Raw genomic sequence first — 15596 nt, 5'->3', positions numbered from 1 at the left:
ATTTGTAGTAGAGACAGGGTTTCACCATGTTGGCCAGGCTGGTCTCAAACTCCTGACCTCAAGTGATTCACCTGCCTCAGCCTCCCAAAGTGCTGGGATTACAGGCGTGAGCCACCGTGCCCAGCCTTCTGATCATTTTTATTCCTTTGACTTCTTTATACTGTTTCAAATGTTGCTGAAGATCATTTTATCTACTTTAATTTTTAAGTACAAGTTTCATTTCTATCAAAAAAAAAAGTTACACTCCTAAAAAATGGGAAGTGTGACTTTCAAACTGAGTCACTGCTTAAGCATGGCTGTGCCCTCGGGTATCGCATGGTGACCTCATGGTCAAAAGGAAACTAGAAGTGACTTATCCAAGATTGCACTGCTGCTTAAAAGCCCAAGGGGATAGCGTAGTCCAGTGTGCTTTCTGCCTGGTCGTGGGCAACCACATAAATATGGCTTTGTTTCTGTCTCCAACTTTGGGTGAAATGGAAGCAGCTGCCCTTGAGTACATTTAAACAGTCGAATGCAGAACACATGGCCATTGCGCCCCGGTGCGGACTTTCTCACATTGGGTTAAATGGCCAAGAGCAGCCCCTGAGTTTGGGACCTTAGGACGCTCTGGGCTGGTCTTAAGATGGCCTTTGGGACCTTAGGACACTCTGGGCTGGCCCTCAGAGGACCTTAGGTTGGAGTCTCTCATTGCTTTTGTCTCCAGGCCTGGCTGGCTGAGGTTGAAGGCCGGCTCCCAGCACGCAGCGAGCAGGCGCGCCGGCAGAGCGGACTGTACGACAGCCAGAACCCGCCCACGGTCAACAACTGCGCCCAGGACCGCGAGAGGTACAGTATCTGCACAGCGCCTGCCTCTGGCAAGGGAGCCTGTTGGCTTTGTATTTATTTCTAAATTTCGGAATCTGGAATGAGCATAAGGCACTTGTTCAATGCCAAAATGTCTGTTACAATTGACCTGTCACTTTCCCCATTGCCACATGGGGTGTGGGATCTGAGCCTGCGGATGATTTACCGTAGTCTCAGGTGCAGCACTCGCTGAGGGGCGGGGGTTGCAAGCGCTCTCCAGTCACAGGGACTCAACCTGAGTCCTCCCTGGGGTCAGTCGCTTTAGTTGCTTTGTGTTTTCCTTTCTTGAGCAGCCCAGATGGCAGTTACACAGAGGAGCAGAGTCAGGAGAGTGAGGTGAAGGTGCTGGCCACGGATTTTGACGACGAGTTTGATGATGAGGAGCCCCTCCCTGCCATAGGGACATGCAAAGCTCTCTACACGTTTGAAGGTGACATTTCGTGTCCGCTGGATTCCCCTGCCTTTTAAAAACCGTAATAGCTGAGTCATTCTTCTTTCACCCTTCCCTCCCTCCTTCCTTCCCTCCTTCCTTCCCTCCTTCCTTCCCTCCTTCCGTCCCTCCCTCCCTCCTTCCTTCCTTCCCTCCTTCCTTTCTTCCTTCCCTCCCTCCCTCCCTCCTTCCCTTCCTTTCTTCCTTCCCTCCCTCCCTCCCTCCTTCCCTTCCTCCCTCCCTCCCTCCCTCCTTCCTTCCTTCCTTCCTCCCTCCTTCCTTCCTTCCTTCCTTCCCTTCCTCCCTCCCTCCTTCCCTTCCTCCCTCCCTCCTTCCTTCCCTTCCTCCCTCCCTCCTTCCTTCCCTCCCTCCCTCCTTCCTCCCTCCCTCCTTCCTTCCCTTCCTCCCTCCCTCCTTCCTTCCCTCCCTCCCTCCTTCCTTCCTTCCCTCCTTCCTTTCTTCCTTCCCTCCCTCCCTCCTTCCTTCCCTTCCTCTCTCCCTCCCTCCTTCCTTCCTTCCTTCCCTTCCTCCCTCCCTCCCTCCCTCCCTCCCTCCTTCCCTTCTTCCTTTCTTCCTTCCCTCCCTCCCTCCCTCCTTCCTTCCCTTCCTCCCTCCCTCCCTCCTTCCTTCCTTCCTTCCTTCCCTCCCTTCCTCCCTCCCTCCCTCCCTCCTTCCTTCCTTCCTTCCTTTGGGTTAAATGGCCAAGAGCAGCTCCTGAGTTCCTTCCTTCCTTCCCTCCATCCCTCCCTCCCTCCCTCCTTCCCTCCCTCCCTCCTTCCCTCCCTCCCTCTTTCTTTCTTTCCTTTCTTCCTTTCTTTCTTTCTTTCTCTTTCTTTCTTTTTTTTTGATACAGGGTCTCACTCTCTTATCCAAGCTAGAGTGCGGTGGTGCAATCATGGCTCACTGCAGCCTTGACCTCCTGGGCTCAAGTGATCCTCCAACCTCAGCCTCCTGAGTAGCTGGGACTACAGGCAAGCACCACCATGTCCAGCTCATTTTTGTACTTTTGTACTTTTTGTACTTTTCACTAGAGACAGGGTCTTACTATGTTGCCCAGGCTGGTGTTGAACTCCTGGATTCAAGCAGTACTCCCGCCTTAGCCTCCCAAAGTCCTGTGATCACAGGTGTGAGCCACTGTGCCTAGCCACACTCTTCTCTTTCTGTGACCAGAACCTTCTTTAGAAGCCTTCCAGATCTGGCTGGGTGCGGTGGCTCACACCTGTAATCCTAGAACTTTGGGAAGTTAAGGCAGGCAGATCACTTGAGGCCAGGAGTTCAAGACCAGCCTCACCAACATGGTGAAATCCCATCTCTACTAAAAATACAAAAACTAGCCAGGCGTGGTGCCATGTGCCTGTAATCCCAGCTGCTTGGGAGGCTGAGGCACAAGAATCACTTGAACTGAGGAGGCAAAGTTTGCAGTGAGCTGAGATAGCACCACTGTACTCCAGCCTGGGCGACAGAGCCAGACTCTGTCTCAAAAAAAAAAAAAAAAAAAAAGCTGCAGCAGCCTTCCAGATCTTTCTCTACTATGCTTTTATCCTACTCATGGTATGATTATTATTTGGTTGTATATTTTGACTTTTGGTTCTTGCTTCACTGCAGCGGATGATATGGAGGATGATCATTTCATCCATTCATTTAATATTTAATATCTATAGCACTCCTGTCTTGTAAAGGCCCGTGAAGAGGGGAGATGCTGGTCGTATGGTATGGCACTTGCCTGGAGGGAGATCAGGCAGACACACTTAAGGAGCGAGCAGTGACTGAGCACAGTGGCTCACGCCTGTAATCCCAGCACTTTGGGAGGCTGAGGCGGGTGGATCATGAGGTCAGGAGATCGAGACCATCCTGGCCAACATGGTGAAACCCCATCTCTACTAAAAATACAAAAATTAGCTGGGCATGGTAGTGCATGCCTGTAATTCCAGCTACTCGGGAGGCTGAGGCAGCAGAATCACTTGAACCCAGGAGTCAGAGGTTGCAGTGAGCCAAGATCACGCCACTTTATTCCAGCCTGGCAACAGAGGAGACTCCCTCTCAAAAAATAAAAATAGGCCGGGCGCGGTGGCTCATGCCTGTAATCCCGGCACTTTGGGAGGCCGAGGCAGGCAGATCACAAAGTCAGGAGATCGAGACCATCCTGGCTAACATGGTGAAACCCCGTCTCTACTAAAAATACAAAAAAAATTAACCAGGCATGGTGGGGCACCTGTAGTCCCAGCTACTCTGGAGGCTGAGGCAGGAGAATGGTATGAACCCGGGAGGCGGAGTTTGCAGTGAGCCGAGATCGCGCCACTGCACTCCAGCCTGGGTGACAGAGCGAGACTCCCTCTCAAAAAAAAAATTAAAAAATAAAAAGTAAATAAAAATAAAAATAAAAGCAGACAGCTTGCAGTGTTTGCCAGAGGAGGGATACAGAGGAATGGGGAGGACAAGGGAGAATTAGGTCACTTCCTTAAGGAAGTTTGGAGAACTTGCCATGGCATGGGGAGTGTGGCCAAAAATGGGCATTGTGTGGCTGGAGCTTAGATATCTTAAGTCCTAATAGTGAAATGTGGCACTACAAAGTGGGAAGTGCCAATGGGGGCGAGGTTAAAATCCACATCTGGATTTTATGTGGCAAACATTGAGGAGCTGTTGAAGGTCAGCCTCTGGCAGGGTGTTGATGCAGTCAGAGCTGTACCTTAGGAAAGTCATTGTCAGATGTGTAGGATCAACTAGAAAACAGGGAGGATGGTTAGAAAGACCAGCCTAGGCCGGGCGCGGTGGCTCATGCCTGTAATCCTAGAACTTTGGGAGGCTGAGGTGAGCAGATCACCTGAGGTCAGGAGTTCAAGACCAGCCTGGCCAACATGATGAAACCCCATCTATACTAAAAATACAAAAATTAGTCAGGTATGGTGGCAGGTACCTGTAATCCCAGCTACTCGGGAGGCTGAAGCATGAGAATTGCTCGAACCCAGGAGGCGGCGGTTGCAGTGAGCCGAGATTGCGCCACTGCACTCAGTGTGGGCAACAGAGGGCAACTCTGTCTCAAAAACAAAAAAAAAGAAAGAAAGAAAAGAAAAGATAAACTAGTTTAGTGTTTCTAAACTGATGAACCTTGAAATGATGTCCTGCGGAACGTTAATAAGGAGGCCATGAAAGAAGCTATCAGGCCACGCTCAGTGGCAGCACACCTGTAATCCCAGCACTTTGGGAGGGTGAGGCCAGGAGTTCAGGGCTACAGTGAGCTATGATCGTACCACGGCACTCCAGCCTAGGCAATAGAGTGAAACCCTGTCTCTCTAAAAAAATAAAAAATAACAAAATTATGAAAAAGTTGCATTTTAATATAATGAATACATTTTAAAAAATAGCAATCAGAGCTCAAGTAAGTTTGGGAAGCCCTGGGATAAATACGTTTTACAGATTTCTTTACTACAGGACTTTTCAGAGCCTTTAATAGACTGTATGTTCATTGTGACAAAATAAGAAAGAAGTACCAGTTTAAATGTTCCCAGTTTTACTTCATATTCCAACCATCCCCCTCCATTCCTGTTGCCCTATTAACAGCTCCCTAAACTCTTTGCCTTGCAGAAAACTGGGGTAGGGGGCAGCCTTTGAAATGATCCTAGCAGAAGGTCTTGGGGGCCTTGTTCAAGGAATGGATACAGAGATGCCGCCATTGACAAACTGCGTCGATTTGGGGCTGATCAGAAGCCAGGAAGAGAAAGGAGAGGAAAGCCAAGATGGCTCCCAGAGTTGCATTCCTGAGAGGATGGAGAGGTCCGGGAAAGTGGAAAAGTAGGAGGATACAGTTAGGAGGAAGAACAGTGAATCCAGGCTCATCTGTGTTGTTTCAGGTGTTGGGGCCATGTCTAGGTGCGGTGTGCTGCAGACAGTAGGAAAAGTGGAATCTTGGCTACAGAAAGTACCAGAATGGAAGCAGTATGTGAGGACAGTGTTTAAGGAGGAGCAGCTGGGCCGGGCGTGGTGGCTCACGCCTGTAATCCCAGCACTTTGGGAGGCCGAGGGGGCAGATTACCTGAGGTCAGGAGTTCGAGACCAGCCTGACCAACATGGTGAAACCCTGTCTCTACTAAAAATACAAAATTAGCCGGGCGTGGTGGCACATGCCTGTAATCTCACCTACTTGGGAGGCCGAGGCAGGAGGATCACTTGAACCCGGGAGGCAGAGGTTGCAGTGAACAGAGATCACACCATCATAGTCCAGCCTAGGCAACAGAGCAAGACTGTGTCTCAAAACAAAAAAATTGGGAGACTGAGGCAGGTGGATCACTTAAGGTCAGGAGTTTGAGACCAGCCTGACCAACATGGTGAAACCCCGTCTCTACTAAAAACACAAAGGTTAGCCGGGTGTGGTGTGCACCTATAGTCTCAGCTGCTTGGGAGGCTGAGGCAGGAGCATTGCTTGAACCGGGGAGGCGGAGGCTGCAGTGAGCTGAGATCGCACCACAGTACTCTGGCCTGGGCAACAAGAGTGAGACTCCATCCCCCTAACTCCCCCCAAGAAAACCAGCAGACCAAAGAGAAGCAGTTGGAGCCATGGGGGTACCTTTCCCCCGAGAGAGATCCAAGGGAAACAGAAGAAGACTAGAGAAGAGGACCAAAGATTTTCCCGGTGGGGAAACACTTGCCATTCTGGGAGGGAGGAGAAAGAGGCCCCTGGAGGCCTTAGAGAGGGTCCCTAGAGAGACAGAGGTAAGAACCCTGACATTTCTGTGCAGAAGGAGGCAGTTTTGAGGCAGTGGGTGACGACATTTCTGTGCAGAAGGAGGCGGTTTTGAGGCAGTGGGCGAGGGGTCAGTGCGTCAGAGAAGGCCCACGTGGGGTGGATTTTGTATGGACTTTATCTTCGATGACACTTGTTTCATGGCAAAGGCCACTGTTGGCTTTCTACCTGCGTTTGCCGAGACATCTAAAATACCCTGATGTTGCTTTTTCAGGTCAGAATGAAGGAACGATCTCCGTGGTTGAAGGAGAGACACTGTATGTCATCGAGGAAGACAAAGGCGATGGCTGGACCCGCATTCGGAGAAATGAAGATGAAGAGGGTTATGTCCCCACTTCGTATGTCGAAGTCTGTTTGGACAAAAATGCCAAAGGTGCTAAGACTTATATTTAATAGCATTTAAAAAAAAAAAAAAAAAACTTAAAAAAAAATGGAGTTGTTTCTCCCCACAACCGTGACTGTTGCAGGCAGTTCCTCAAGAGACTGGCTGGCGAGCACCACAGTGCGCGCGTTCCTGTAGTCTCACAGGGGACTTCAGGGTCCGGGCACCTGAATTGTCTTGTCTAGTTTGGGCTGTGATCAAGTTTCACTTACTGATGAAAATTTTATGTGGAAAGCTGCCAACCGCCAATTTACAGCTGTGTCATTCGAAATCTGATAAGCATTTCTTCTTTTGGTGGTATCTGTAGATTAAAAAAAAAAATGTTGCATTGTAGCTTCTAATCAATCTTTCTGAATTTAAAAGCCGGCACACATCTTGCAGGTGCCAAAGACTTCCCTATTCTTGTTTATATCTCGTGTCCACCATACACTGAGCTACATTAGGAGGTTACAGATTGTAACTTAAACTGAACTGTGCTAGTTTGTTAAATTGTATACTCATTCACTTGGGAGGAAGTCACAAGTAAAATAACATCTCCTCCTCCTTGAGTAAAGGAGTAAGTAAGATTCTTATATTGGCATCAAAACTGTATTTTTACTTAAACATGGTCAGCATCCTTGGTAGGGCATCACGAGTATCCTGTTATATCTGTATGATCCCAGACAACCAGCTGAAACCTAGAAAAGTTCAGTGGATTGACCAGTTGATTTTTACATGGCATTGCTGATTTTCCAAATGTCATCAAATTGACAGGTATTTTTGTTGTTGTTTTTGTGTTTTTGTTGTTTTTGTTGTTGTTTTGAGACAGGGTCTGGCTCTGTTTCCCAGGCTGGAGTACAGTGGCTCACTGCAACCTCCGCCTCCCCCATGTTCAAGCGATTCTCGTGCCTCAGCCTCCCGAGTAGCTGGAGTTACAGGTGCGCACCACCACGCCCGGCTAATTCTTGTATTTTTAGTAGAGACAGGTTCACTTATGTTGGCCAGGCTGGTCTCAAACTCTTGACCTCAAGTGATCTGCCTGCTTCTGCCTCCCAAAGTGCTGGGATTACGGGCGTGAGCCACTGCGCCCGGCCCAAATTGACAGTTGATCAGATGTGCTAGTGCTGTTTAGATGCAGTTACTTAAAAGCAGAGCGTGTCCACGCGTCAGCTCCTTGTGATTTTCTCTCACACTTGGTTCTGTTTCTGTTGGTTTTACAAGTAGAGCTGCATCCATGCTTGCCCAGGTGGGGCTATAAATAAAACGTGGTGCGGCAACAAATGCTTCTTCCCACAGACACAGATCTCAGATCTCAGCACGTCGCTGTTCAGAGAGTTTGGGGGTTTGCTTTTGTTTTTTGTTTTTGTTTTTGTTTTTGCTTTCAATCATTGGCAAAGTTTGGATTTACTGGAAATTATTTTAGAATTTCTGGCTCATTGTACACAATTAACTGTAGCCAGAATGAAATAAAATGTCTCATCACATCGAAAGGAATCTAGGCCACATGAGAATTTGCATTTTCAAATTGGCATTGATGTGGGAGGTTAGATAGTGAAATTGGTCACATGCGTAGATGGTTGCCAGGCAGTTCACTGTGCCCATCTCAAGAATCCACCCCGAGATCATAGAGAACCCACTACAAATGGGTCAGAATGAAGGTGCTGGCTCAGATTCTCTTTTCATTTGATTGTGAAAGTGATTTCCTTGTGTCCCTCCTACTTTCAAGTGGGAAATTAGCCCCTTCCTCTACCTTGTGGGTTCATTTTATCAGCTCAAGTCCATTTAAAACTGATTTTCCAAGCAGTAGCTGCACATTCGGGCTCCAGAACCCAGTGGGGGTTGTGGTTGCTTGTGGCTGTGTTTCAAGATTCTCACAGCCTGTTAACCTTTACTTGGTGACAGCCTGATTTTTTAAAAAACATACTTTTTTTTTTTTTAATTTGAGATGGAGTTTCGCTCTGTCACTAGGATGGAGTGCGGTGGCACAATCCCAGCTCACTGCAACCTCTGCCTCCTGGGTTCAAGCGATTCGCCTGCCTCAGCCTCCCAAGTAGCTGGGACTACAGATGTCCACCACTACGCCCAGCTAATTTTTTATATTTTTAGTAGAGACGGGTTTCACTGCGTTAACCAGGATGGTCTCAATCTCCTGACCTCTTGATCTGCCCACCTCAGCCTCCCAAAGTGTTGGGATTACAGGTGTGAGCCACCGCGCCCAGCCTCTTTTTTTTTTTTTTTGAGACAGAGTCTCACTCTCTGTCACCTAGGCTGGAGTGCAGTAATACGATCCTGGCTCACTACAACCTCTGCCTCCCGGGTTCAAGTAATTCTTGTGTCTCAGCCTCCCGAGTAGCTGGGATTACAGGTGCCCGCCACCACACCCAGCTAATTTTTGGTTTTTTTTGTTGTTTTTTTGTTTGTTTGTTTTTTTAAGTAGAGACCAGTTTTTACCATGTTGGCCAGGCTGGTCTCAAACTCTTGAACTCAAGTGATCCGCCCACCTCAGCCTCCCAAAGTGCTGGGATTCCAGGGTGAGCCACCGCGCCAGGCCCAAATTACTTTTGGAAACTTTTGCTGACATAATATCAATCAAGCTGCCCATCCTGACCCCAGGCCTCTTTGTAAGCGCTGCAGTGAGAAAATCAGCTGACCCTTCAACCACAGGGATCCGTTCCAATGAGCAACAGGAAGTTTCCAGCTTTACCCCAGTAAACAAGTGAATGGGAAACCTAAGGTGTTAAAATCCGATCTTTCTATCCGATGACAAACTCATTTCCAGTCTGTGAACTCCTGGACAAAGCAAAGCAACCACTGAAAAACTCGAAAATAGGGAGACGGCATTAACCTTGTAAAAGTCGGCTTTGCAAAAAGGCGTTTGGTCAAGCTATGCGGTTTTTTTCTTAGTTAATTATTCAAATTTAGTTATTTCGTTATTCAAATTTAATTCAGAAAACAGCTCAGTTGGTTTCAGGGGGAATGGGGTGGGAGGGGTTTGGGCACATCCATTTATGATAATTTTAAATGTGTGATCATTACGTTGTATGTCTCAGTACTATACCAGGTGAATCTCTGTAATATTGACTAAACAGTTAAAGATATTTTGTAAATTTCAGGTCCATCTCATCAATGCGTGAAATATTAGAAAACCAAATTCCAAAGAACCGGGAATTTCCATTTCCACCCAAAGTATACTTTATTATCTTCTAGCAGTTCTCTGTTAAAATAATTTTTTTTATTTTTATTTTATTTTATTTTTTGAGACGGAGTCTCACTGTGTCGCCCAGGCTGAAGTGCAGTGGCCGGATCTCAGCTCACTGCAAGCTCCGCCTCCCGGGTTCACACCATTCTCCTGCCTCAGCTTCCCGAGTAGCTGGGACTATAGGCGCCCGCCACCTCGCCCGGCTAGTTTTTTTTTTTTGTATTTTTAGTAGAGACGGGGTTTCACTAGGTTAGCCAGGATGGTCTCGATCTCCTGACCTCATGATCCGCCCGTCTCAGCCTCCCAAAGTGCTGGGATTACAGGCTTGAGCCACCGCGCCCGGCCTCTCTGTTAAAATAAAAGCAGCAAAATCTCAGCTACTTATATAATTTTCTCCGTTTATTTGGAAGTTACACTTAGAGATTAATAATACGTACAGAGAAGCCTTTCCGCCCTACTCTGTCTATAACTCTGTCCAACTTGCCCACAAACACTGCCCTCCTTAAACCCATCTGATGGGGCAAAGCCACTGTTTTCTTAGGCCCATAACTCAGTGCAGCTGTTTTATTGTTATAATGCCGGTGCACCTTGTGTGTGTGTGTGTGTGTGTGTGTGTGTGTGTGTGTGTGTGTGTGTGTGTGTGTTGTCTACGATGTGCTTATTTAATAATTGCCAAACTATTTAGACTAGAGTAACTTCTGGTGGGTCCATTGGATTGTGACTTTCTGTTATGGTTTTTCGATTTTTCGATTGCTCTCTGTTAAATATTTTCATAACTCCCCTCACAGAATACATGTGTATAGACTGCAACGTAAAAACTCCAAGCAGTACTTGAATGAGTTGTTTTAATGTTGTAATTTTATCTGTTTGTTTTATGGGTTCTCCTGCTGCCTAATGACCTTTCTGTTTTTATAACTGCCGGAAAGCCGCGAAGCGTCTCGCACGGGGAGCTAGGTCCCCGCTGCGGCTCCGCCCTGGAGTTTATTAGAAACTCTGGGGTTCTGAGTAAGTTTTGTTTGAATACAGCAATATGATTGTCTCTTTCTATTCTCATCCTAAGAGAAAAGACTCTGACTGGCATCTTTTAGTTGTACCCTCATATCCGCCTCTCTAATAAATGTTATATTTTTTCTCAGTATTGTGTATTTTAAGTGACTTTTCATGTTTCCAAGAAAATTATTCTGTGTAATGTGAATATTTAACTCTTTCATCTCCAGTAATAGGGAATTTTCTAGCCCAATGCTTTTTAAAAAATTCTGCCTCCCACCCCCACCTCCTCCTTTAAATGATGGCACCTCCCGTGTCTGATCCTGCGTGCACTCAGGGCCTGAGAAGTCTGTATTTCTTTTGTTTCTTTTCTCTCTCCTTGAGATGAAGAGCTTTTCACGGTTTATTGCTGAATGAATACAGAATGACAGGTTTTCCTTTTCACCAAAGATTTTACATTGTGCTGCCGAAGCGCCAAGAGTTTCCTTCTGAGAGAATCGGGCCTTCATGTTCCTTGTACCGTTCTAGGAAACGGATGCATTTCTTTTCTCTTCTTTTTGGATTCGAGGTCTCACTCTGTCGCCCAAGCTGAAGTGCAGTGGCGCGATCCTGGCTCACTGCAGCCCTGACCTCCCTGGGCTCAAGCCATCCTTCCAACTCAACTTCCCAAATAGCCGGGACTACAGGCACATGCCAACATGCCGGTTAATTAAAAAAATTTTTTTTGTAGAGATGAGGTCTGGTTATGTTGTGGCCCAGGCTGGTCTCGAACTCCTGAGCTTATGTGATCCTCCCTCTTCAGCCTCTCAAAGTGCTGGGATTGCAGGTGTGAGCCACTGCACCGGCCTCCGTTTTTTTGTTTGTTTGGTTTTTTTTTTTTGAGACGGAGTCTTGCTCTGTCATCCAGGCTGGAGTACAGTGGCCTGATCTTGGCTCACTGCAAGCTCCGCCTCCCGGATTCAAGCAATTCTCCTGCCTCAGCGTCCCGAGTAGCTGGGATTACAGGTGCCTGCCACCACACCCGGCTAATTTTTGTATTTTTAGTAGAGACAGGGTTTCACCATGTTAGCCAGGCTGGCCTTGAACCCCTGACCTCGTGATCTGCCTGCCTCAGCCTCCCAAAGTGCTGGGATTACAGGCGTGAGCCACCACGCCCGGCCCTGGCCTCCGTTTCATACTTTCTCTCTAAACTTGTGAGAAAGATGAGCTGGGGCGGATGGCCTCATCAGTCTCCTGTTTGGGCTTCTCTTAACCCTGAAGGAAAGACCAGCTAAAGACTAGAGAGAAAACCGTGAAAGTTCCTCATCTCAGACCTGCCCTGTGGTAACCAATTGCTCTAAGATGCCCCCTCCCACCCTTTCCCTCCCCTCCCACTACCCTCCCCTCCCAGGGCGGTGCAATTTGTAGCCAAGAGCAAAATGCCCGCCTGGAACCCGCGCCATCCTCTCTAACAGCGAGTTTCTCTTTCTGTTTCTCTTTGTGTTGTAGATTCCTAGAGGGGAGTGCCTGCGAGCCTCAGGTGAACCTTCCTGGAGGAGCCTCCGTCTGCTTGTCCCCACAGGCCTCCAGTGCCCTGCCCTGTGGACGGCCCATCCCTCCGCAGCCCCATCCCTGCGGGGCGGTCTCTCTCTCTCTCTACAGCATGTTCCCTGTGGCCCTGTCCTCCCGCCCAGCCCGGGCCACCTCGTGGGGGACAAGTCTCGCCAGCGCCCACCCCCACGGCTCGGGTCAGTCCTCATCACTCCCCCAACCCACCCCGCGCAGGCCACTGAGACGGTGGGACACACACCCCCGCCTGCTCCTTCCTGGGTCCTCGGTCCACCCGGGCCCGTCCTGGCGGCCCTTTCACGCTTCACACAGTGCCTTTAGTGAAAATGTCATCATGGGTCCCCTGAGGAGACAAGGCAGGTCCGGCACACACCAGGCGGACTGAGCACTCGATGTCATCCCTGTGTCCCCGCCTGTCTGCTGTAGAAAACACTTCCTCTTCTCCCGAGTCTGTGAAGTCCTCAGTGGTCCTTTTTGGATTCTAGGCTTGCTCCTCATACTAAACATTGACCCTTTCACTATCCCCTAGAACTGAGAGCATCTGGTGGGCAGGGGGGCAGGTGCACACACACCCACAGGCACACCCACCAGTACACACGCGTGCACACACATTTTGGTTTGGCGCCCTGTTTTCAGTGGCCTGGGAAGGTCCACGCTGGAGGTCGAATTCCAGCTCGCCTTGTTGGCTCACCTGTGTCCACCGGCCGTGAGGAGCCCACGCCTGTCCTCTGCATCACTTCCCTGTCCCTGAGGACTGTAGACCATGTGCTTGTGAGCGAGGCCCTCCCCTCTGCACCGGTTCATTGGAAAGCGAACATCCTCTCCTTTCCAGGAGCCCCAGGATTAGCATCTGAAGAGGTTAGCACTTCTCGTTTTTTTGTTTTGTTTTGTTGTTTTTGAGACGGAGTCTCGCTTTGTTGTGCAGTGGCATGATCTTGGCTCACTACAACCTCCACCTCCTGGGTTCCAGCAATTCTCCTGCCTCAGCCTCCCAAATAGCTGTGATTATAGGCGTGTACCACCACGCCTGGCTAATTTTTGCATTTTTAGTAGAGAGGGGGTTTCACCGTGTTGGTCAGGCTGGCCTTGAACTCCTGACCTCAGGTGATCCGCCCGCCTTAAAGTGCTGAGATTGCAGGTGTGAGCTACTGCACCCCACCAAGGTTAGCACTTTAATCACCAAAGACCCCGTGCCTCTCGTGGTCCGTTGAGGGATCCCACCACCACCACCCCATTTATCACGTGCTCTTCAGGTCATGTGGAATTAGTTGAGTTTGCTTTTAGAGCTAAGTTTCTTTTCCTGTGTGGGTCTTTGAGGAAAACCTGAGATCCCCTAATCTGTGGCCCCCCATACCTTAGAGCAGAGCAGCCCCTCCTCTCATTTGGTGCAGAAACAGTCAAGAGGAACCATTGGCTGAGAGCTCCTGTGACTGAGAGCGCCACCAAAGCCTAGGGATGGCGTCGGGCAGCTTTATTTGCTTGGCTTTGTAACTAGGTGGTCCCCTCAAGCATCCTCAGTTCCTCTTGCTGTTTACGAATGTGAGACAAGGAAGTCCTGTAGAAGCCAAAGGGACAGGGACAGAAAGGACAGGTCCCAAGGGATGGGGCCATCTTTACTTGTGGAAACCAGGAAATTGCTCCTCTCAGCCAACCAGGGTTGACCACACAGCACCCTTCCGGAGCAGCTCCACCAGCCCTCTGGGACGAGAAACCACAAGCACGGGGGCCCAGGCAGGTGAAGAGGAAGTGGCTTCAGGTTTTTAAAGTGGGTGAGCATGAGCCTCTCTGACTGTTTCTTCCCTGGGGGGCTGCAGACCGCCCACTGAAGACTCAGGGCTGCGGCAGAGCCATGGGCTTCCGGTCCCTGCAACCTGTGACCTAAGCGTGGTGCACCCATTACACGCAGGAGGACCAACTTGACAAAAGACAAGCTGGGATGACTCAGGGTGAGAAGAGTCAGGGCCGCGCCTCTATCCCTGCAAACCAACAGGTGCATGGTGAGTGCGGCAGCCTGCACAGCTCCACAAGGGCTCCCCCGCCAACAGGGCCGACAGGGATCTCCAGGAACTTCTGACCTCACCAACTCAAGTGGACCACTCTCCACTCCATGAGGATGTGAAACGGTTCTTTAAAATGGGATCTGCATGTGCATCGCATCTTTCATATGATGCGTCAGGATAGATTCATTTCTTGCAACATAGTGAAAAAGGTATAAGCTGCAGTAATTTGCTCTTTGAATGACCGTCACCCCCAGTATAGGATATGCTTATATCTCCGTCACTCCTCCGTGTTTTTAAATTTTTCCACCACCCGTGTCCGAAAAGAATGTTACAGCGAGTGCTCTTAAATGCTGAACCTGGGTGTTGCTTCCTGGCCCATCCGCGTGGCTCCATGTAAAGCTCACTGCTGCCCCAGCCGGGCTTCTTAGAGGAGGTCAGTTAGTCCTATGTATCATTGACTCTGGGAATCCTACTGTGAAATCATGTCTGTATTTTTCTGGAGCAGTTCACATAGAGTAGAATGTGGAATTTCCCGTGAGCGTCTCCTTCCTGCCCCATATCTGCCGCCTGTCACTTCACCGCCGTGCTAGAATACTGTTGTGTTGTAAGATGACTAATTTTAAAAGCGCCTGCCCTGAAAAGTACTTAGAAACAAAATGAAAGAGAGGAACTTGTCCTTTACCCAGTTTTTCATTTGCAGGATAGGAAAGTATAAAAAGGCACGGAAGGTTGTGATGGGTTGTTCCGTGGGGGGGTTTGTCCCGCTCGCCTTGGAGATAAGCCTGCAGCCTGTCTAACCAGCACAGCACAAAGGTCTCGATGCCTTTTGGTAACATCTGTCATTACAGAAGAAAGGTTTACACGACGTCAAAAAAGTGACGTTAATGCTAAGTGTTTTTCCAGAAACACTGGTTTCATGTTTCTTATTGGCTCTGCCTCCTGTGCTTATTATCATCCAAAAACTTTTTTTAAAGGTCCAGAATTCTATTTTAACCTGATGTTGAGCACCTTTAAGACGTTTGTGTGTGTGTTGCACTAATTCTAAACTTTGGAGGCATTTTGCTGTGTGAGGCCAGTCGCCACTGTAAAGGTCCTAGAGTTGCCTGTTTGTCTCTGGAGATGGAATTAAACCAAATAAAGAGCTTCCATTGGAAGGCTTATATTGACCTTGTAACTATATGTTAATCCTCTACGTGTTAAAATAAAGTATAACTTCTGGCACCGTGTCATGGGACTATTATCTTGCATGAAGACATGACCCTAGTTGCGGAAGCAGTCTGGTGTCATTGGAAACCCCCTGGGCTGGGGAGCTGGCCCCTGGGAGGAGCTGGAGACCTAGACAGCTCTAAATTCCACCCCCATCCACAGTGGAGGGGGAGGCTCTTAGACCGTGGTGACATGAAATTCGGGCTGATTTAGTGCAAGGATTCTGATGGCTCCTTATGACTAGGAGTATTTTTTGCATGCACATTCAACTGGTTGCTACTCTA

General features: G+C 48.8%; 1 protein-coding gene across 12 annotated transcripts in view; it reads left to right on the top strand.

Annotated features, from left to right (window-relative positions):
* Positions 1-15324, top strand: part of FNBP1 (formin binding protein 1) — a 159712-nt gene extending 144388 nt beyond the window's left edge. For 4 of the 12 annotated variants that reach the window (XM_008005952.3, XM_008005949.3, XM_008005943.3 and 1 more), the window contains 3 exons: positions 704-825; positions 1137-1273; positions 6226-10706. In XM_008005952.3, the coding sequence (XP_008004143.1) occupies positions 704-825; positions 1137-1273; positions 6226-6404 (438 nt within the window). In that variant the 3' untranslated portion in view covers positions 6405-10706. Of the gene's footprint in view, positions 1-703; positions 826-1133; positions 1274-6225; positions 10707-12046 lie in introns of those variants that run through there. The other 8 variants (XM_037994172.2, XM_073022010.1, XM_008005936.3 and 5 more) reach the window with 4 other exon arrangements.
* The last annotated feature ends 272 nt before the right edge of the window (positions 15325-15596 follow it).

This window comes from Chlorocebus sabaeus, chromosome 12 (assembly GCF_047675955.1).
Source record: "Chlorocebus sabaeus isolate Y175 chromosome 12, mChlSab1.0.hap1, whole genome shotgun sequence".
NCBI classification, from domain to species: domain Eukaryota; kingdom Metazoa; phylum Chordata; class Mammalia; order Primates; family Cercopithecidae; genus Chlorocebus; species Chlorocebus sabaeus.
The sequence above is the reverse complement of the archived record's forward strand: the minus strand, read 5'-3'. Positions and strand labels throughout refer to the sequence as shown.